General features: G+C 33.4%; 2 protein-coding genes and 2 non-coding genes across 4 annotated transcripts in view; 1 reads left to right on the top strand and 3 right to left on the bottom strand.

The window, feature by feature from the left end:
* Positions 1–24,449, bottom strand: part of LOC134853159 (endophilin-B1-like) — a 175,756-nt gene that overhangs the window by 13,925 nt on the left and 137,382 nt on the right. The gene's annotated exons all lie outside the window — the stretch shown is intronic.
* On the bottom strand, positions 1,028–1,099 carry Trnae-uuc (transfer RNA glutamic acid (anticodon UUC)). Its single transcript has one exon. It is a non-coding gene; the product is annotated as a tRNA-Glu (tRNA).
* Positions 1,226–24,271, top strand: LOC134853336 (endophilin-B1-like). Its single transcript, XM_063869310.1, has 2 exons — positions 1,226–1,555; positions 24,023–24,271. Exons 1-2 carry the CDS (start codon positions 1,235–1,237, stop codon positions 24,212–24,214), a joined length of 513 nt encoding a protein of 170 aa, XP_063725380.1. The 5' UTR covers positions 1,226–1,234; the 3' UTR covers positions 24,215–24,271.
* Trnaa-cgc (transfer RNA alanine (anticodon CGC)) lies at positions 3,280–3,351 on the bottom strand. Its single transcript has one exon. It is a non-coding gene; the product is annotated as a tRNA-Ala (tRNA).

Raw genomic sequence — 24,449 nt, 5'->3', positions numbered from 1 at the left:
GGGTCTTGTTAACTACCCCCCCCCCCCTATTGCAACAGGGGTGAAATAGTTCACAAGGTACAAACTTCGAATACGCTTAACTGATGGGGGGGGGGGGGAGAGTCGTTACAAGGTTTCATGAGGGGGGAGGGGAATAGTTAACAAGATCCAGAGAAAGTTCGTAAAATGGCTTCAGCAGAATAAAAGTTTATAATTTTGGCTATTTCGGCCACCAGTTTTATCTGCTTCGAATTTTAATTAGAAATGCCGGACCATTTAGCAATACTTATTTTGAGCAGTTTAGTGCATAAGACCCAATCAGACGACAGGCCATCAGGACGACAAGACATTGAGACGACAAATAGGAGTTAATAAACATGTAAAATGAGCATAGATAGAATTAAGCGGTTTAAATTTCTCAGAAATACAATGTGCAGAATTGAATGTAGCGTTGTCTTAAAGTCCCATCAAAACGGTTCTCGTCGTCCTAATGTCCCGTCGTCTTGTTTGCCGGTCACCGTTTAACAGAAAGAGCCCAAAAATTGTCGGTTTTCTGCAAAATTCTGCATATATGCAGAAGATAACTTAATTATGCGCCGCAAATTTATGCCATATGCGCTTTGATCCATCAAAAGTTTTGCAAAGAAAGCTAATGATGAAAAGCGAAATTAGAATTATCTGCGAGCTCGTCTCCTTGAAGACAGACAGCCGATATGTTTATGCCTCCAAAATATGCAAAAAAAGTTGGCTCTTTTCCAGTCCCCCCCCCCCCTTTCAAATTTAATTTTGAAAAGCTTCTTTAACGTTGACATAATGCAATGAAATTTGGCGTGGTGAACAAATCGACAACTGTGAACAGATTTGTTCTTCATACTTTACAGCGTAACATCTCGCATTTAGCCGTAATAACACGTAAATCAAACATAAAACTCGGTATTTTGAAAAGGGGGGACTGGAAAAGAGCCAAAAGGTCATCTAGACTGAAAGTGAACTTTTCCAAACTAAAGATTGAATATTTTATTCCAATTTTGTTTTAAAGAACAAAATCTTCCCAGTCCGGGAGTCGAACCCGGGCCTCCTGGGTGAAAGCCAGAAATCCTAACCGCTAGACCAACTGGGATATAAATCAACAAGTGGTTCATTTTATTCGTTCTGAAATGAAACAAACGTATGAATGAACCAAAAGAACTGAAGAGCAATGAATTAATACCAATCAACCAACCATACCACTGACATGTTTTAGAAACCAGAGAAAATGACCAACACAGAGCGATTTGGCTCTAATTTAGAATCAGCTGCGGTCGAAATCGACAACGCTGCGTCAACTTATACACAAGGACTAAAACAATTTGGATCTGCGCAAAAGGAACTCGGGAAATCCGAACGACGATTCGGCCGAGAAGTCGAGAAATGTTGCATTCAGCCGATGAAGAAATTTCTGGCTGAAGATTTGGAAGCGGCTCTTAATGAGAAAAGTGCCCTGGACACTCTTAGACTGGATCTGGATGTGGCTAAAAATAAGGTAGCGAAGGCGAAAGGAATAGTAGATCGAGAGAAAGCTGAGAAAGTGTTGCAGGTTCGTTCTTTAGACCATTTATCCACGAGAAAGGACCAACACAAGAGCTGTACAGCTCATCACGGCGAACCGCTGTTGTGCCCCTGTTTAAGAACTACATGCTATTTTTTTGGTTATTTTTCTTGAATCATTATCGGATTATTAATGCTTCTACTTGTCTGTAATTCGATATTTTGCATTGTACAGCTTGCAGTTAAACGCATTCGGCCAATCAGATTGGACCAACCAGATTGTGTTGTTAGGCACCGTGACACTATGAATTATAGTTGGTCAATTAGCCGACAAATCGCGTATCATTACATGATATCTTATAGGCGATGAATTACAACCAATAACCAAAATCAGGGTGGCTATTTTCTAGTCCCCACTTTAATTTTTTCTAAAATTCAATATTTGAAAGCCTACTCGGCTCTTTTCCAGTCCCCCCTTCAAAATAACGAGTTTTATATTTGTTTTACGTGTTATTACGGCTAAATGCGTGATGTTACGCTGTAAAGTATGAAGAGCAAATCTGTTCAGAATTGTCGATTTGTTCACCACGCCAAATTTCATTGCATTGTGAAAGGGGGAACTGGAAAAGAGCCACAAACTGCCATATGAACAGTTTCTAAACAATTTATGTTGTAGTTTTACGAGGGGGTGGAAAACTGTAAGGGGAAATGGCTTTTTTTCCTTTCCCCATACCTGCAAATTTTTACACGTAAACTTGTTGACCACATTGTCCGATTAATATGAATATATGAGGTGGGGGTGGGGGGGTGAGAAAAGCCTTAAGGAAAAGCCATGGCTCTTTTTCCTCTCCCCCCCCCCCCCACACCTCACGCCAGTTTCAACTTATTAGTGTAACGAGTGGTTTTACGAGGTTGAGTATGAAGACTAAATATATTTGTCGTGGCATTATTAGTCTGTATGTAAGCTTTCATAACAATCGGACAATGTGGTCAACAAATTTACATGTAAAAATTTGCAGGTGGGGGGGGGGAAGGAAAAAGAGCCAAAGCCATAAGCCATCAGGGTCAATTGTTAGAAACAAAAACAACAAGACTGCTCGTACCAAGACTGCTCGCGACTGCCTTTTAAGGTTTATGGAGCAGCAGTAATAACATAAAAAAATTAAATGAATTAAAACAACAAGACTGCTCGCGACTGCCTTTTAAGGTTTATGGAGCAGCAGTAATAACATAAAAAAATTAAATGAATTAAAAAAAATGAAAAAAAAAAATTCTAAAATTTGAATTTTTTTAAATGAAAATCATCCCCACACGCCATATAAAGTACAAAAAGAGAGATTTCGTTCCTTGTAACAAATCAATTATGGCAAATAAGCTTCGTTCAACCAATTTGGAACGATTTATAAGACGGATTAAATCTCCGCTTACGCGTTAATAGCGCGAATTATATCGCGAATTATATCGCGCGTTAATTGTCCCAAATTGGTCAAAATGGCCAAAATGGCAATCTTTAAACCCTCATAACTTTACGTAAAATGATCACAGGTGAAATATCGTTTCAAATTTAAGCTCAGGACAACAATACCTTTTGAATGGTAAAAAAAATCCCGTCAAAAATGGCTAGTTAAAAAGTCGAAATTTGTCTGATGAAAAAAAAAACCCACCCCGAGCACAAATATTCCGTTACTTTCGTAGCGAAAGTCGGAACAATAAGTACCCGAGAAAAATCTATCTTCGCTTCGGCACTTACCCTTCGTAAAGTATGATATAAAATGGAGATGTGGGGGATCGAACCCCAGACCTTCCGCATGCGAAGCGGACGCTCTACCACTGAGCTACATCCCCGTTGATTTGGGGGACTGCACCAAAATCGAAAACTGAATGGTATGAATGGTGTATCTCTGCTGTGATATAGTTTTGGTGAATGACAAGGACAAGGATAGGTCTGGTCTTCTCTTTTATACAACCCAAAAATGATCTTTCTGCTATTTTGAAAATTGCGTCATAAATCTAATCTGATTGGTTGAAATTATTAACAAACTATCAACAGCAAAAGAAGGCTCTTTTTCCTTTTCCCCCACCTGCAAATTTTTTAGAGTAATTTTTCTATTCACATTGTCGGATTGTTAATATTCACATTGGAGGAAAAAAAACCAAAAGAAAATCAAGACTTTCATTATAATCGAAATGTTTGGTATATCAAAAAAAATCTGTTACTCAATTCTGATTGGCTGAAAATTACTAAAAATAAGTTTCCATCATTGGTCCCTCCATCATGAGGGACGCCCATGTGAAACAATTATTCGTTTACCGCCTAATTCAATTAATTACCCACCAAACTACTTTCCGTTTGTTTGTTTTGCTCTTTATCAAATTCACTGGATCTACTTAAAAATCTCCCCCCCCCCCCCTATTGTACCTACTAAAGAATCCCCACGCCCTATCTTGAAAGGGGGGGGGATTGTTAAGTAGATCCAATTCACTGTCTAGATCAGACCCGTCGGTTCTTTTACCTTTCCCCGGCTCTTTTTCCTTTTCCCCCCACCTCACTCAAACATGAATTTTATGGTCTAACGAGCGGTCTTACAAGGTTAATTATGGGGACCAAATATGTTTGTCATGGCCTAATTAACCTACCTGCCAATTTTCATGACAATCGGACAAAGTGAACAGTAACTTCAAATGAAAAAATTTGCTGATGGGGGGGGGGGAAGGAAAAAGAGCCCTCCCCCCACCTGTAAAATTTTACAAATGAAAAATTTGTTCACATTATTCGATTGTTATCAAAATTGGCATACGGACTAATTAGGATGTGCCAAACATATTTGGTCTTCATAATTAACCTTGTAAAACCACTCGTTACATAATAAAATTGATGCTCGTGTGAGGTGGGGGAAAAAGGAAAAAGAGCTGACCCGTCTCTTAGGAAATTAGACGAAAATCAAATTAGACGTGACCAAAAAAAAGATTTTAGACGTCGATGCAAAACTAATAAAATATGGGAAATTAGACGCAACTGTATTGTTAACGTGTGTGAAATTTGTAAAAGACCAATTAACTTTCGCTGACTACAGCTAACTTTCGTTCGAGCTTTCTTAAATGGGGATCCGTTTTTCACATGTGGCAATTGTATAATTTATGCATTTCAGAATAGTTTTTATGTAATATGGATTAACGTTTTATAAATCATTCATAATAAATATTTTGGTATGCAAAGGGATTATAAACTCTTTTTATATTTGTGAAAATTTGTTTCAAGCATTAAAACTTTTGTTTGCCCTTTACTTTTTGTCCAAAATACTAGACTTGCATTTTATTGGAGACGTCAAATTTGCTTGTCGTTTAATTTCCTAATCTTTCTTCATTGTGTTGTCCTAATTTTTTGGGTTGTCCTAATTTTTTTTGCAAAAATTTCAGTCCTTGCGACAAGGAAGTGAAATAAAACACTTGTACAATGTGGGCTTTTTTCCCTATCCACCCACAGCTTTTTTCCCTATCCACCCACTGCTTTTTAATTTTTTGCGCTCAAGAATCAAAATTTACATTACGAGGCCAAACTGTGCACTGGATAGGAGCACAATTTTGTGTCTGTATGTTCCTGGATTCCAGAGACAAGTCTTTAAACATGAGAAAATTTCGTCGAAACAAGGAAAGTAAAGAACAAAAGAAGAACAAAGGGAGCATTCTTGTTGCGGAATCCGCTTACAATGCACAAAATGCACAGTTGGGCCTCGTAATGTATCATTTTAAAATTGTAACCCCAAAAAAACAATTTCGGCTTTCTCGGGTTGACCAAAAGTGCTAGTCATACAATTTCCATATATGGAAAAATGCTAGTCATACACTCTCCATGCAATTCCATACGTACAGAAAATTGCATGAAAGGTCACATGAATAGTATTAGTAGTATATGTGTGAGGCGATCAGGGGGGGGGGTGGGTGCGGACCCCCATGTTTTAACATAGGCTATAGAGTATCCGGTCCGCAGGCTATGTATTAAGATAGGTTATAGATTTTCCAATGTATTAGGATAGGGAATAGGTTTCTCAATGTATTAAGATACGAGGTTTCAGATGGTAAGTTTCAGAGAAATTTTTGGCGCCCGATCTTACCATGTTTTAAGATAGTGTTTAGATTTCCCATGTATTAAGATAGTGTATAGATATCCCTATGTATAAGGATTAGAAATTCCTTGTATAAATATAGTGAATAGATTTCCCAATGTATTAAGATAGGGAATGGTAAGGTTTCAGTGTGATGGTAAGAAAATAGTAAGAAAAACGGTATTTTTTGGATTTTGTGTGGAAATGTCTAGTTTTTTCGCAAAAATCTCGGCATGCGTTATGTAATTCTTGAGTGTTACATGTAGAATGTGCAATGAAGAGAATATGTTTATTGGTTCATGGTAATTCCATGGTAAGATGTGCAAAAATTTGGAAATGCTTATAAAAAAATTGATATTTTTTCAAAAAACTTCAAAACACGATATGATTTGATATAATTTGACTTAATAACTATTTTATTAGATGATCCTTTTTTTGGAACTGTACTCAATCTAGCTTAAACTATGCTGAAACCTACTGAAACCTTAAAAAATTTTCAAGTTTTCGGAAAAAATTGCAAAAATTTCAAGTTTTTGGAGAAAACTGCCAAAATTTCAAAGTTTTTGGAAAAATTTCAAGTTCTGAAAAAATTGCAAAAATTTCAAAGTTTTTGGAACAAACTGCAAATTTTTGGAAAGAACTGCAAAAATATCAAGATTTTACCCAGTTTTTTGTTGCTTCTGATCTAATTGAATAAAAAGTAAATACGTTTACAGTTTAAAATTAACCTCAAATTGTATTTCAATTGGCATCATGTTGAGACACTGATACAAAACTTTGAATAGACATATGGAATTTTCCAAATTTTTCTCACAAAAAATTGAAATACGATAAATTGAAGCATTATTTGAGTAACAAAGCGGGTTATATAATGCTCTCAACATTAACAAGAAAGCTCATAAAAGCTGAATCGAAATTGAAACTTGTGAAAGATAGTGAAAATAACCGTAATTTTTAAGAAAATAAAATAAAAATTATTCAAATTTATCAAAAATTTTCCATTTACAACCTTTTAATTGGATATTTAACTAATTTTTTGTCCAATTCAGGGAGAATTGAAATAGGACTCTCAATACAAATGAACATTAAGAGCAATATTCCATAAAATTTCTAGATTTTTGCTCAATGATTAACCCAAATTTGTACAAAAATTACAAATTCAGAGAAGTTATTCACATTAATAGTACAGAATTTCAGATCAATGATGAAAAATGATCAGTTAACAGCTAAAATTGACTAAAAACGAGATAAATTTTTCTTAAAAATTTATTCGATATTTGCTCAAATTCAACAAAATCTTCTTCATAACTGATGATTATCTCTCTGTTGCTTCTGCAACATAATTTCACAATTTTCCGTAGAAATGGTCTATTCTTAAAGGTTATTCTTCTTTTCTGCTTAATACACGATTCCGCTATTTAACACACTTTGCAAGAAAATTTAGTCAGAACTGGAGAATTTAGGGAGAAAATAGTATCAATCGAACGAACAATTTTCTAGCAGAGATGAAATTAGAACTGATACCGTCTGATTATCATGATAAAAATTGTAAATGTCTGCCTCAAGTTTCCCTTGTTAGGTGCTACAGTAAACTATTTAAGCAAAAATACAATTTTTGGGATAAATATCTATCATTTTTCTGGAAAAATAGTCATTTTTTCATGATTTTCTGTAGAAATGCTCTATGTTTTAAGGTTATTCCTGCTTTCTGCTTAATGCATGTTTTCGCTATTGAACACATTTTGCAAGAAAATTTAGTCAGAACTGGAGAATTTAGGAGGAAAATAGTATCAATTGAACGAACAATTTGCTGGCAAAGATGAAATTAGAACTGATACCGTCTGATTACTATGATATAAATTGTAAATGTCTTCCTAAAGTTTCCCTTGTTAGGTGCTACAGTAAACTATTTAAACAAAAATACTACTTTTGGGTTGAATATCTATCACTTTTTTGGAAAAGTAGTCATTTTTTCATGATTTTCTGTAGAAATGCTCTATGTTTTAAGGTTATTCCTGCTTTCTGCTTAATGCATGTTTTCGCTATTGAACACATTTTGCAAGAAAATTTAGTCAGAACTGGAGATTTTAGGAGGACAATAGTATCAATTGAACAAACAATTTGCTGGCAAAGATGAAATTAGAACTGATACCGTCTGATTACTTTGATAAAAATTGTAAATGTCTTCCTCAAGTTTCCCTTGTTAGGTGCTACAGTAAACTATTTATGCAAAAATACTACTTTTGGGATAAATATCTATCACTTTTCTGGAAAAGTAGTCAGTTTTTCATGATTTTCTGTAGAAATGCTCTATGTTTTAAGGTTATTCCTGCTTTCTGCTTAATGCATGTTTTCGCTATTGAACACACTTTGCAAGAAAATTTAGTCAGAACTGGAGAATTTAGGAGGAAAATAGTATCAATTGAATAAACAATTTGCTGGTAAAGATTAAATTGGAATTGAAACCGTCTGATTATTACGATAAAAATTGTAAATGTCTTCCTCAAGGTTCCCTTGATAGGCGGTACAGTAAATTATTTCAGCAAAATTAGATTTTTTTGGTCAATAGCTATGGATTTTTTTGCAAAATAAATATTAAATAGCTTTTTTTTCTTATTTAAAAGGTAAATCTCCTCAAAAATATCGAAGTGAGAAAGAATCGGTGCTGGTTAAAACATTAAAAAAAACATGTAAAAAGGAGAACATAAATGTATTTTTACAATTTAAGAACAAATTAGGAGCAGCTCTATTAGTTATATTCTGAAAACCTCCGGAAATACGCAAGGGAACCTAGTTCCTAACATCTACATTATCTAAAAACTTCTAAAAGAGCGCGTCTCAAAAAATTGATTTAGCAAAGGAAATCAAGGTGCAAACTGGAACCATTGTGTAATTTTCGGATTTTTATTAAGCAAAAGAAAACTCTATATAGTTAAAAAAAATAATGAAATGTAGATCTTGAAAGCTGTTTTTGCTTTATGCTTCAAGTATCTTCTTCCAAAAGATGTCGGATTGAGTTTACTTTACAAAAACTATCCTCAAAACATATGATTTTTCGTAAAAAGTTACCTTATATATCAAAGGATAACAAACTTTTCTAACGAATTACGCATAAATATAAGACTTTGAGAATTTTTATGTCGGATTTTTTCTCAAGATATACTTTTTAAGCTAAATTTTAGTAAAATTATCTAAAATCTCCTAAGGAATAAATTGAATTTCTATCTCATTTTAGCTTTTTCTCTCTTCTGCTTCAACTTCTATCTATCAAGTTAATCCAATTTGAACAAAAATTACTTGAAAATTGAACTTTTGATGGAAAAATGTATCGTTTCAACGATCGTTCAACAATCCGAAGCTGAATTAATACCATAAATCCTTTACTAAAAAGCTTTAAAGGATTTTCTCTATTTGATAATTTTATATTGCTGTTTCAACTCTGAATTTCTATTTTGAAGTAAATTTTGGGTTGAGAATGATGTATATCATTATCTTGAAACTTTCAAAGTTTAGCAAAATATACATTTTTTCCAGGTCATTTATCAATTTCTTTTCTGAAATGTAGAAAAAAAAGCGAAAAAAAAACCATAATTCTTAGTAAATCAATCCCCAATATCTGCTACGCACTACTCTACGATTACTTTTACAACCACTAAGCAAGGAAAACTTTAAATTGATTACTAGGCAAAACCTTTCAATTTATCGATGTTTTATAAATATCCAGTTTTTTATTGTATTTCAACAAATTTTGAAGCACTCATTAGCGTATGTAATTCGCTTTTACTACAAATTTATCGCAACAAAATCTCCGCAAGCTTGCAACCAATGGAGTTTTTACTGTAGTTTAGAGATTTTCGGATTGATCTCCGTCGAAAATTTCACGACAATTTGAACTCGATTGTTGCTGGTTTTACCATCAATCAGAACCTTTGAGTATGACAGAACAAGAACAATGACAAAAAACTGTACATTTTTTACTAAAAATTTTTCAAATATAGTGTATAGTGTATAGAGTGTTTTTTGAGACTGCCGAGCACATATTTTAACATTATATTGACACTGCTTCATCTTGATATGATTAGTAAGTTCCTCGCTGCTATAAGTATAAAAATTACAGTTAGAACACTTCAAAACACCACATGTTCTACGATGTCTTGATGCATCTTTATATGTGTATTCTCTTCCACATTCAAGACATGCAATTATTTTGTTTCTATTGAGTGAAGGCATCTCAATAGTAATGAAAAATTAAATGGGAGAATTAAAATGTACCAAATTTTTAGACAAGGTGAGTTGAATAGGCTCAAAAAATGAGTAAAAGCGAATAAAAACAGCAAATTTCTTGAACAATTGTTTTTGACGTGAAAGAAAATCAGAATAGATACGCTATTTAGCCTAGCTGAAATGAAAATCATCCAATCTAACCATGGAGTTTTCAAAAATTTGCTATCAACCAATCAGAAACGAGCATTCATTTTAAGGAAATTTTTAATTTTTTCTGATACCAACCAATCAGAATCGAGCTTCAATGGTCATGGAATTTTTAATAAAGTTTATGTCAACCAATCGAAACTGATTTCTACTTCTCATGAGTTTTTCAACAGTTTTGATATCGTTTGTAGATATCAAGGGTTTCTTCACAGGTAGTATTTGTGATAATAACCAATCAGAATGAAGTATTCACAGATTTTAAAATACCTTGTAGATCAGAACAAAACTATGTTTATGAAACTTCCCAATCAATCAATTTAATTTAATTGTTCTAACATAACTAAGATACAAAATTTGATACCTTAGAGAGATAAATGAGATTTCTTGTCTGGTTTATATTGTTTTTTCGATGCTGAATTCAAATTTTGAAATTTCAATCAAAATTTTTTCGATTTGTTCTATTTCTAACCAGTGAAAAGAGAAATTACCGAAATATACATTTTTGTTGTTTTCTTTCTTGTATATTGTAATAAAAACAACCGGAAGTTTTTTAAATTTGGATAGTCGATTAAAAGATAATCTGGCAACTCTAGATTTTACATTTGCATCAAATTCAAAACATTAATCGAAATGATGTTCCTTATTTTCAATATTTGTTTCATAGAATCTTCCATTCTTTTGTTTTTTACTGATCGACCACTCAATTTGAGTTAGTTCTTCTAAATAAAAACATTGTTGATAAATCTGGCAGTACTCTTCTTTTCTGAAATCTCCTCTCCATCTTTTTAACAGAATTATTGAACTTTCTGTGTTTCTATACAAGTTAAAACTAATACGATCTCCATCGACGTCATCTGTCCACCACTCTTTTTGTTTTTTGTAGTAGTTCAACCTTAAAGTCTGATAAATGTTCATTTCAGACATTGAAAACGCTTTTGATAGAAACATATTTCTTACTGAAATTAACAAAGAATACTGAAAGAAAAAACTCGAATTGTTGAACCATTTTTTACTTAGTTTGCAATCAACATAAAGTGTATTTCCCTTTTTTAGAGACTGGTTATTTTTAAGTTAATTCATGTAGCCAATCAAAACCTCAAATTAAGGCAATTGAAAACAACCAATGAAATTCAGAATTTCGAAAAATAATGATAATGTTACAACTAACTATACATTTTGTTTGTAATGTTGTTCGTATAAGACAACTTTTACTCAACTTTTGATGAAAACATTAATTAAATAAATTTTTCTGTAATTTCCTAAACAAATAGTGGAAAATCTATTGATGATTCGATAGAGCTTTATGTCAATTTTGATTAAATTTTCATATTTTGTCTGACTTTTCCTCAGATATCCCAGCTCTAAACGTGAACTTCAGTGACAAAAGATAGTTTTGAACCAACAATTTTTCAATTAACCAACATACAAAACATCACAAAGCATTAATGAGGCTTACAATTATCATTAAACAAAAAGTCTCCCAAAATTTGGGACAGTTCTTTGAATTCGTTCAAAGTATAGTTGACATAGGGAACTTGTTTCATTGCTTCATTCTCTTTTGCAGTAAAGAGTCGAATCTGAATGTAGGGTGGCTTGTTCACACTGTACTTCTTGATTGTGACACACCTTCCTCATGTTGTATGTTGCTATTTCATATACTCTATTACAGATCTCCAGCTCCTGATCCATAGTTGATTCTTTGCCAGGTTTGGCTTCATATATAGGTACGAGTCCAAGGTTTTCAGCATCGTGAATAACAGTATTCCGGATTGTCGATAATTCTTCACCTTCTTTTTCACTAAGATAGACTTGTTGGGACTTTTCAAATTGTCCCAAATCGTTAATTTTTAATAGTTGAAAGCAGGGCTCAAAATAAAATTTCCCCTTGTAGGATTTTTGGAACCAAACAAATCTCCCAATTCTTGTTTGATTTTTTGAAAACTCAATATCATTGAGACTAGTGTCATTTCTTGAGTACTTTTTCAAAGAACAGACTGATCAGATCAACAGAAATGAGAAAAATGATTTTGAGATTAATTGAAAATTGAAGTAAAATGTGTGACTCATCATGATTTCCATTTATGGAGGTAATATCAAATAAGGAAAGTTTTGTATGAAATTTACATATACCGAAATCACGTAGGCATGACTTCTCCTATATAAATCCACAATTCTCAGCAAAAATCATTCTTCCCAATGGCTGCTGCTATGTGTCAAGCTCTTCCCAGCTTTTATTCAGATTTTTGTAAAAATTCACTATTTATTTCCGTTTCCAGTGATTTTTACGAAAAATACATAGTAACACAGGATTATTGTGTCTCTACCCACAACTCTTTATGTTCTTTGGAAAATTGTAAGTTCCATTTGGTTTTAATAGGAATATCTCTTAGCCAAATTTTTCAGAGATTAGATAAACATGTATACATATATCAAGAAATTGAATGTCTTTACACTTTGTTCAAGCACAGATTCTATTCAAGTATTGTTACATCAAGCGGAGAAGTGTTCAATCAGCTTAGACGAGCTGTTCAACATAACTTACGATGGAGAGGAGCCGAAAAGATGCCTAGTATTGCAAAGAAACGACTAATTCGGAAAAAATTCAGGAGACATTATTTATGTTCCAACCAAAAACTGGCTTCCACACAAACTCTTGGTTCAGCGTTTCTGGAAAGAATTCGAAAAATTCAAAACTCAAAATATGAACCTGATTTGTTCAAGATTATTGATTGCTTTATTGATTGTCATGGTTCTGAGCATAGTGATTATGTAAGCTTTGTGATAAAATAATCAATTGTTTTCAAATGTGCTCTTCAAAGTTTACATTGATAAATCTTTAAAAACAAAGCTTTGGTTCAGGAGCACTTTATTCAAATGATAAAAAAAAACCAATTTACAATTCAATGGGAAACTTGAAAAAATGTGTAAAAAATCAAAAAATGAGTTAATTTTCGAGTTCCTTGTCACTTTCTTCTTCATGTGCCACACCACGTTTCCTTCTAAACAGAGCTAAGTTATCCTGTTGAACCTTCAATTTTTCTTTCCTGTACTTTCTATCACGAATTGTTTCAATTTTTCGCCAATCATGTAGGGAAATTCTTAAGGGACTGAAACACTTCTTCGGATCTCTGTAGAAGATGTCAAATTCAACCATTTTTTCAAAAATAGTCATTTGTAGTAAATGTTCACTTGTAAGCAAATGAAAACTATTTCCGTATCCCAGATCCACAACTTCATCAAAATATTTTTCATTTGAATCATATGAAAACCCGTACTTTTTTCTTCTCGAAGGTGACTTAGACATAGCCGATTCTTTTCCAAATTCCCTAACTCTTCTACTCTCGAGTTCTCTCCATTCCGAAAGATCTATGATAATTTGCTCACTAGCTTGGGACATTTTAAAAAGTTTGAGAATCTTGACAGTTTCGGTGACAATTTCAAACTGGATGCAGTAACTCGCTCGTTCTACTATGATTGGTTTCAAAATTTGAGATAGATTTCCGTTTCTTCTAAAAATTTTTCTCATGTCGGTAAAATGAACTGAACTGTGGGAGATTTTCAAATGAAATGAAATATATGTTTTTTCACCTGTAGATTTTGCTGAACTTCTCATAAAAAACTGAACTCCAAAAACTTTGCAACACTTGATTAACTTTAATTGTTTATAATGGATTTTGTGAAACAAGAATTTTTTGTTGGCTAAGATTTTTCAAAAGGGAAGAATTTCATTGAAAACTATTCCTATTAATTACAACCCTGGTTGCGTATCTTCTTTTTTTAATTTAAAAAACTAGCAAAATAACTAAAATCCACAATTTTTTTTCATCAACGTCATCACCTTAGAGTTAGTTCTGAAATTCTGATTGGTTAAATTTAAGTGATTATTTCTAGAATTTAGAAGATTGAGGAAAATGTAGATGTTAATGTGTAATGACTTTTTATAAAATTCAAGGAATGAATCTGTAGATTCTAAAAATTAGAAGATTATAAAATTTAATGAATAATGACGTCAATCTCTCTGGTGGAAATATTCCACAACTTTTACTGTTCTATAAAAATTAAAGTGTAATGACGTCATTTTCTCAGGTGGAATTACTTTTTTATTGCCTAAATAATTCAAAAGACAATTTCCTAGCTCTGTAGAGGAATCATTTCAGACCCTCTGAATGCTTTTTCAAATAGTTTTCTTAAGATAATTGAATATTTGTTACAAGAATTTTGTCGAAAATAATTTTTTCTAGCCTGAACAGTTTTTAACATATAAATATAAATAAACTTTTTTACGTATACCTATCTAAGAATTTTTTTTTGGTAAAATGCACGTTTTTTCTTGGTTTTTTCAAAAAATTATGTTGAATTTTTTTCATTTCTAAAATGATAAGGCAAAAAACGCAGAACTTTGATGTAAAAAGCATGTTGACTTATTGCTTAGAAAACTTCTAATACCTTTGTTTTCAATTGTTTCTGATCAACAGACATGCAAAAATTAGTTTTCTGAAGGATTTAATTCTGAATAAAAGTTTTATAAAGATTAGCAATTAACTGTGCAAGAAAAATTGTAATGATTTATTTCCGCAAGATGGGAAAAGTGTTTTAATTTTTTGAAGCGTATGCGAAAATTGTTTCACTTTTTTTTGTACAAATGCAAAAAGTGTCTTAATTTTTTCGATAAAATGCAAAAAGTGTTTCAATTTTTTCAACAAAATGCGAAAAGTGTTTTACTTTTTTCGACAAAATGCGAAAAGTGTTTTACTTTTTTCGATAAAATGCAAAATGTGTTTTACTTTTTTCGGCAAGATGCGAGAAGTGTTTCCTTTTTTTTTTTGACAAAATTCGAAAAGTGTTTTACTTTTTTCGATACAATGCGAAAAATATTTCAATTTTTTCGACAAAATGCGAAAAGTGTTTTACTTTTTTTCGACAAAATGCGAAAAGTGTTTTACTTTTTTTCGACAAAATGCGAAAAAGTGTTTCAATTTTTTCTACAAAAGGTTAAAAGTGTGTAGAAGATGCAAAACCATTAGGTAACTTTTAACATGTATACAATTTTTTTAGTGTTTTTCCGACTATGTGTGCAAAAATTATTCGAGTTTCTTATCATATAAGCAAGTTCGGAGTACTAAATTAGGTTTTAATTGTTTTTCAATGGTTTACCTTGAACCTCTCATCTATTCTCATAATTAAAATGAAATTGAAGAAATTAATTACAGAAAACGAAGTCAAAACCAAACAACCTTTATTTACAAAAACATTTAATCAAAGAGTTGTCGAGCAGCAGAAGAGTTCTGGAGGTTCTCTATAGAACGCAGAGCTGGACGAGGTTCCATTGCTGATGGTTGTTGTGGAGGAGTGTTTTGAGGCGTCATTGTTTCTGAGAATCCCTCATCTTCATCTATTGTGATGGAGTTTTCGACTGATCCTTCCTCCTCCCAAGGAAAGAGGAAGTCGTCGACTGGTTGAGCCACATATCTAGAGTCAGGAATCTCGGGATAGTTCATTCCCACATGATCAGAATCTTCCCCCATCATTTGCATTGTTCCAAGTTGGTTCTCTGTGATGGGAACTTGCATCATATGATGTTCGTTGAAATCCCATCGCATCACTTCCACCATGTGCCAGACTTGGATTGGGATATCCATTCGTGCCAGAAAAACTCCAGAGACTGTTTCTCGCACTTGAATTTGTACTAGATCAGGTGAAAATTCTACAGAGTACATGAGGTTGCTGTTTTGCACTGAGAAGATCATTTTGAGCAATAAATTGAGTTAAAGAATAAAAACAAGAAAGAGTTGAGAGAGGAGGTAGCTGACGGAAGATAAATTGAATTTAAGGTATTTAGAGCTGAGAGAGGAGGTAGTTGACGGTAGTTAAGTTGAAAATAAAATGATTTTTAGTTAGGAGTTAGGGGTACCTTCAACTCGACTGTGTGGGTTTAACCAATCAGAATTGATTTTCCTTATTTGGATTATAGTCGTGTCCAATCAGATTTCAGCTTCCTTTTATGGGATTCTTGGGTAAAAGTCGTATCCAATCGGAAACAAAGCTCCATTTTGGATTTTGTCGTTTCCAATCACAAAAACGTTCATTTTTGTTCTAGTTGTCGTATCCAATCAGAAGACGCTTTTAAGGACTTAAATGTTCCAAATAAGTAAAAATATACACAAAAGCAATTGCAAAAATAAATGACCAAAAGTTGTTTGCAGTAAAAATAAGAAATATTGCTGATATAAGTAACAAAAGAAAGAAAATTAATAAAAGTAACATCTCTGCAACTTTTTTCATCAAGTTAATTGAATTTTTTGTATGTAATCAATGAGAAATTGCTAATTTTTGAGTAGATAGTCAAGTTCTTTAATTTTAATGTAAATTTGGGAGGATAACTCAAAGTTGACGAATTTTTCAAAGCAGACTTCTGGAAATCTGATTCCAAACCGAATCAAGCAGGATTTTGAACTTTGAAAATCTTTAAAGAAATGAAGGAATAAAGAACTTTGCTGAGGTGTTTTTACAAATTTGGGTTTTGGATAGGGGATAAAAAGAGTTTTTGATACATTATCGTACGACTTTTTGATCAATTTCAAATTCTCGAGAATAAACAAAATTTCTTTCCTTGTCAGGTGTAATTCAGCTGTAAGTTTAAAACTTTGATACGCAATATGTGAATCAAAAGTAAACTCTTTGATTGAGTAAGTTTCTCTGGAGAGACCTTTATTTAGTCGGATAACTCTATTTTGTACAATAAAGACGTCCAAAAAATTATGAAAAAAGTAAGAGTCAACATCTATTTCATCAATAAGAAAATCAATTGGAGTTTTTTCCTTTTTCTTGTAAAGTAACTCGACGAAGCTCAAATGTTTTTGATAGACATTTTTCAAATAATGATTAAGGTTTGTTTTTTAAATAATAAACAGTTCACTTTTAGAAAAAGCTGAATTCTGATTGGTTGATTTCCAACAAACAGTGTTACTAAAAAAATACTCAATTCTGATTGGTTGATTTTCTCTAATAAAAAGCAAAAAAACTTTTTTCATTCTGATTTTCTTTTACGTTAAAAGCAACTGCTCTATACTTTGTATAACTACTTGAAATAAATTACAAATATTTTTAACAATTCAAAGTAAGTAAAAATTTTTTTTGATAAATTTTTTGGAACATTTTAAATCTCCCAATTTTGTTCTCCGTATTTTTAATAAATTTTGATACACACTAAATATCCCACTTTTTGTTAGATGCCAGCACTCAACAGGAATGAGAAATAGAAATGCGAGGATTGTGGTAAAGAGTACAGGAGGGCCGATGCGGCTCGACACCGCAAAAGCTGTCAAGCGGGGATTATTTCTTGTCCTGATTGTAAGTATTTCACTTACAATAAACAAGAAATGAATTATCACGTGGCCAAAAAACATGCTCCATCAACTTCCAAGCAATCAACGGTTTGCTCGTCTTGTGAGCAGGAGTTTCCGAGTTACTACTCTCTCCAACAACATCGGAGAAAAGAACATGGGGTGAAACAACGGAAACCAAGTGATACGGTGGCAGACTTGAACAAGATTGTGGAGGGGGAAGGGGAAGATGGAGTGAAACTCAAAGATGAGTTGAGTGCTTGTCAGCATTTCTTGGTGGACACTGAGATGGAGAATGGGAGGCATAAGGTATTTAACTTTCAAATGTCAAAGTTAGATACCAAGATTATCAACGAGAAGCTTGAAGAAGTCTTCAACAAGCTAGATTCCGCTGCAAAAATCAATATTGCTCTTGGATTTGTTCTCCGTAATGTCGAAACGGGAGAATATCGGTATTATTTTGCACACGAAAACAATACTTTGTTCGAAAAATCGCATTTACTGTGCACTAAAGCGGATTTGATTACAATCCAAGGAAAAGTTGAATAGTTTGATATCGTGGAGCAATGCACCCAAGAACGTCAGAACACAAAGTGGAGGTTCAAGTTGATCACAAATGTTACTATTTTTGCTGCACTTCTGAAAAACATTCCAATGGGATGTCCAGACTCTGTGTTGCCTGAACCTTTACTGAAAAACCATTCAGTAAACTGTCTTTTATCGGACAAAGATAAACAACCATACAAAGATCATCTTTGTCTTTTCCGTGCGTTAACAATGTATTTGCATGGTCATAGTAACCTCGATGCTCATACATCTCAGCTGTATACAGAGTTTATATCAAAATCTGGATACGATCCGAAGAATTTTCGTGGAGTGTCAATCGATAATTTACCTGTTGTAGAGGGAATAGTTGAACGTAACTTATACATTTACGATTTTGATATTCAGGAAGGAGAATATGTTGGAGAATTAGCCAGGCGAAGTATTGGAAAATTCGAAAAAACAGTGAAATTGCTAAGATTCAACAACCATATCATTCATACGAATGATATTGATTCTTTCTTCAAGTGTTTTCGATGTCCTAGCTGTGACTGTTTCTTCAACAGATCAGACAACTTCAACCGACATCTTCTAGCTTGTAAAGATCGAGTGCGACATATTTTTCCCAAAAATGCGTACACACTACGGGAAACAATATTCGAGAAATTGGATGGCTTCAACATTCCCTACACTGAAGATCAGAAATTGTTTAGCAATGTTGCAGTTTTTGACTTCGAATCGATTTGTGTTCCCACAGAAGAATTGAAAGCAACTGAAACAACTACTTGGATTGGAAAACATGTCCCTATTTCCGTCTCAATATCTTCAAATCTGCAAGATGCTCCAATTTTCTTGTGTGAAAAAGATCCAGAACTTCTAATAATTGCTTTTGTTTCCAGCTTGGAACTTCTGGCTGAAAAAAGTAAACTACAAATGAGAACCAAGTTACAAGAAATCGAAAACACGGTCAATGATCGAGTCAAAAAGATCTTTGATAAAATTAATGCTAGAACTTTAACTAAAAGACTAGAAGTCTTCGATTATGAAGATGAATGTGTTGAGGATGGCGACGAAGATGACATGTCGACACAATTCTTGAGAATTCAAAAAAATCAGTTGATCGACGTGAAAGAGCATTTAGAGCGCTATGTTAATACCTTACCGGTGTTCGGTTTCAATAGCGGCAGATACGATCTGAACCTTGTCAAATCTTATTTGATTCCATACCTTATATGTGATAAAGAAATCGAACCAACAGTCATTAAAAAAGCAAATGATTTCATTTCATTCAAATTTGGAGATGTTCAATTTTTGGACATAACGAAATTTCTTGGAGGGGCAACAACATTGGATTCGTTTCTGAAAGCCTATAAAGCAAAGATTTTTTCCCTTACGAATGGTTTGACAGTCCAGACAAGCTTGACTGTACGGAGTTGCCTCCATATGAAACCTTTTTCAGCAAACTGAGAAACCACATCCCTCTCGAGAAAGATTTCAACGATTACCAATAACTGGTTAATGGAGGACTTGATCAACAAAGTGCGCTGAAAAAGTTGCGTATTCAATCAATTCCCCCAACAGGTTTTGAAAATTACTCGTATTTGAAAAACATCTGGGAACAACAAAGCATGATTACTTTCAAAGACTTCTTACGATGGTACAACAACAAAGATGTTGTTCCTACTCTTGAAGCTATGCAAAAAATGATAGAGTTTTACCATGATAAGGGAATTGACATGTTGAAACTGGGATGCACGCTTCCAAATCTTGCAAATATCTGCTTACACAAGTCGACAAATCACAAATTTTACCCGTTCTTTGAAGGAGATAAAGTTTTATGTGAGAAAATTAGAGAAGACATGACTGGTGGTCCATCAATAGTTTTTACGCGAAAAGCTGTTGTCGATCAAACTTATATTCGTAACTCGTCAAATATTTGTAAGACAATTGTTGGAATTGACGCTAGCCAATTATATCCATTCTCAATGTGTCAAGAGATGCCAACCGGACTTTACACAAGATGGGAGTATGACTCTGAAACGGATCGTTTTAAAGCTATAAATAACAGAACAAGAAATTTCGAGAACATGGTTATGTCCTTTTATCAAGAATTGAGACCAGAGTGTAAAATTCAGAGTTTTTACAACCGGAAAGCAGAAAAAAATTGACTGTTTTCATATTGATGGTTACTGTCATCACTGTAAAACAGTATTTGAAGCTATGGGTTGCTACTATCATTTCTGCTCATGTCAAGAAACCCGTCCATCGTTGTCAGAACAAGATATTGAAAGGGGAAATAAGAAGCGAGAAATGGATGAGTTGAGACGAGAGTACATAAAAGAAAGAGGTTACAAAATTCAGGAAATATGGGAGTGTGAGTGGTGGAAACATTTCAAAACAGATTCGTCAATCAAGAATCATGTCAAGACAAATTTTCCTTAGAAAAGACCTCTGTCTACTGATTCTTTACTTGAAAAAATAAAGAACAGATCTCTTTTTGGTTATGTGCAATGCGATTTAATAGTTCCTGACGAGTTGAAGCCTACATTTTCAAATTTTCCTCCAATATTCAAAAACATTGACGTCTCCCGAAACGATATTGGAGAATACATGAAAAACTATGCCGTAGAAAACGATTTGCTGAAAAACCCACAACGAATGTTGATTTCCAGTTTTAAATTAGAAAATGGTACAATCATCACACCTCTTCTTAACTTCTATCTAAGTCCTGGACTTCAATGTACAAAAATTTATCGATTTGTTGAGTACACACCTAGGAAATGTTTCAACAAATTTGTTCAATCTGTTGTTGATGCTCGACGAGAAAGAGACGAGAATCCACATTCTGGAGTTGTTGCTGAGACGATGAAGCTTCTCGGTAACAGTTTTTGCGGTTATCAAATTATGTACAGATCCAGACACACGATAACCAAATATCTCGGCGATGAGAAGACACACAAAGCAATAAATGAGAAGTTTTTCAAGCGATTGAATATTGTGAAAAAGGACTTATATGAAGTAGAACTACTGAAGTCAACAATTGAACATAGAGAACCAATTATTGTAGGTTTTTTCGTTCTTCAATGCGCCAAACTTAGAATGTTGGAGTTATACTACAACTTCTTCCACAAGTATTGCGATGAGAATAAATTCGAGGAGTTGGAGATGGATACGGACTCTTTGTATCTAGCATTAGCAGAAGATAACCTGGACGATTGTATATTACCAGAAAAGAAAGCTCAGTGGACACTTATTCGTCGAAATGATTGTAGAGATGACTTTATAGCTGATGCAGATAAGAATTTTTTTCCACGTACATGCTGCGCTGTTCACAAAAAGCATGACAAACGAGAACCTGGATTATTCAGAGAAGAATTTCGCTGTTCTGAAATGTTGTGTCTGTGCAGCAAGACGTATTGCTGCTATGATAGTAAGAGCGATAAATTCAAATTTAGCAGCAAAGGGCTCAACAAAAGAACGCTAGAAGACACTGGGGATGGACCAATGTCTAAATACAGACGAGTTCTTGACGAAGCTGTAAATTTGAAGTCGACCAAACGCGGATTCAAAACTTCCAACCATTTAGTTGGAACATATGAACAAACTAAAAAAGGACTCAGTTACTTTTACCTGAAAAGGGAGGTACTTAATGATGGAATACATACTAAGCCCTTGAATTTGTAAGTTTATTCTATAAACTGTAGTAAAACTTCATACCATACAATGATTTATATGTTATTCAACTTTTCAACTGTAATATAACAATTTACAGTAATTTAATTTTTTTTCTGAAAAACTTTATTTCTTCTTTGAAGCTTCAGTTAGCTTTCAGCATAGTTTCAGACACTTTCAATTTATACTCTAATGGTGTAAGACAAAATAAAAATAGTATTTTAATACAATGGAAAAATCTAAAACCTATCGCATTGGTGTAGAGAATGTTAAAAAATGGTTAGATCGGGCGCCAAAAAATTTTCTGAAACTTACCATCTGAAACCTCGTATCTTAATACATTGGGAAACCTATTCCCTATCCTAATACATTGGAAAATCCATAACCTATCTTAATACATAGCCTGCGGACCGGATACTCTATAGCCTATGATAATACATGAGGGTCCGCACCCACCCCTTCCCCCCCCTGATCGCCTCACACATATACTACTAGTATTGCATGATTAGTATTTTTTCATATATGGAAATTGCATGACTAGCATTTTTCCATAAACCAAAAATATTGATTTTTTACATATTGATTTCTCAAAATTTTTGGTTGTGTCCGTAACCGAACACAAATGACATAAACCTTGGTTACTCAATCGTAATAACCAAAGTTTTGGCCGTCGCGCATTAAAAATGCTTTGGAAACAGCCTGCAATGTCGTAAGTCTGTCTTACGCAAATAATATAACGAAAGTATCAAACTTTCAAATTTTGGCAAAAATTTTCAAAGATGATTATTTCTAAAATTTGAATTTCAAATTACCAGACCTTGATCAAAGCATACAAAAACATACCATACAAAAAAGAGGAGTCTTGAGCATTTTTGAAAAATGTTATCAAGAGAAAAGGAAAAAAATCCAATATTGGTATATCCAGGACTACAAAATGTTTTAGTACGAAAATCAATTTGCGGTTGAAAAAAAACACAAAAAAAATTTTCGGGGGCAATTTCAAAAATACTTCGAAAAAATTTTTGTCGTTGCCATCAAAAAAATGCTAGTCATACATTTTCCATATGGAAATTGTATGAGTAGCATTTTTTTTTTGACAAAAAATTTTTCTTTTTTATTTAGTACGTTTCACCAAAATTTATGCCAAAACAAGAGAAAAGTTCTTCGAAAATTTGATGACACCATTTTAGCAAAATGTATGAAATTTGTATGGTTAGTATTTTTTCATAGACTTAGTTTATGGAATTGTATGACTAGCATTTTTGGTCTATGGAGGTCAACCCGGGTTTTTAGTTTTCAATTACTTCAAAAATATTTCAAAGTGAGCCTAGTACAAGGCCCAACAATTTTTGACAGAAAATTTAATATCCGAAAATTGTGCAAAGCGTTTCAAATTGTTTTCAAATGTTAGTGTTTTTTATTGTAAAAACGAACTTTTTTGTCAATCAAACAGTAATAGAACAATCTATATAAAATTGTGAAAGATAAGCCCACCTTAAAGTTTCTTGTGCTAAGTAAGCAATATATTTTGTCAGCAATTGAACCAATAGTTTTGGCGTATTTTTTGATTGACTAAAAAGAATTGAAAATGGTTGTTTTTGGGGTCCAAGTTTGGACCCGAATTTTGCAACAAAATTTGCACAAATTTTTCTGCTGAGTTTTTAACCAAATTTTGTCTTAATCATTTTTGTCTAAATTCAACCCATTTGAGCAAAAACGATTTTTTAAGCAAAGTTTTTTCGGCTAAAAGCTTTAGTTATTATAAAAACTTGATCATAGATATATCTTGAATCAGATTGTTTGAAATAAATCAAAATTAGTAGAAACGCTTTTTGAGCAAAATTTTGGGTGCTATTTCAATGAGAGAAGGACTGCCAACCCCACCAAATGCGCAAAATTTCTCACAATCAACCACGTTCTTAAAACTTTCCAAAACCGACTGAATATCACGTCTTTGAATGCTTATTTATGATTGGCTAACATACTTTCCGTGTATTTTGTCTTTTGTTGAAAAGAAAAACAGGCCAAGAATGCGTTTTGACCATTTTTTGAAAAACTTTGGTCAAATAATTTTTTTTGGCACGCGCTCAAAATAACCAAGTATTTGACGTGAAAATCTCTCTTTGAAAAATTTCATGGTAGTCGACCGAAAATAGATCTCGTAAAATCTCATCTCTGAGTGAACTGAAAGTCGAATCCCCGAAGAGGAAAATACCCAATTTTTTTTAACCCCGTACAAAGCGGATATTTTCACATTACAAATTGTATACTCTTGTCAGCGCGAAACAACTAACTCATCCCAAAAATTAATAATTCTCATCCAGATATGATAAAGTGTAACTAAATGTGTTTTAGATTGACTTATTTTCGACATTCAAAATCTGTCTTTTTTCTCTGCTTACTTTTTAAAATTCTGTTTTTCAGGAAGCCCAAAAAGATTTCGACAGACAACACGACTTCACTAAAGTCATCATCGGCCGCACGCTCAACAACCACCACACGAACCACGCGAACCAGTTGAAGGAGTTCAGTCGCATCCAGACTAGTCTCTATCGAGAGTGCTCTCTGGTCATGTCGGAATTGGACGAGGAACTCGCTAAGATAGCGATCAAGTGACGATTATTAGTCAGATCCAGTTAAACTTGCACCCCCTCCCCCCACACACACACACGCGACCATCAGCCTCATTTGAAGTTTGATTTTGCAAATTGAAAAAAAATTGCGATTGAAAAAAAATGACTCCTCAAAACACAGTTGTTCTTCACAATTTATGTCTTTAAATCATGCCTTTAGCATAAGAGCATTTCAGAGATTTTTTTTTTGAAAGTGTGGTGGTGGAAGGGGGGGTAGA

This window comes from Symsagittifera roscoffensis, chromosome 8 (genome assembly GCF_963678635.1).
Source record: "Symsagittifera roscoffensis chromosome 8, txSymRosc1.1, whole genome shotgun sequence".
NCBI lineage: Eukaryota > Metazoa > Xenacoelomorpha > Acoela > Convolutidae > Symsagittifera > Symsagittifera roscoffensis.
Note: the sequence above shows the minus strand (reverse complement) of the source record. Positions and strands in the feature narration are given on the sequence as shown.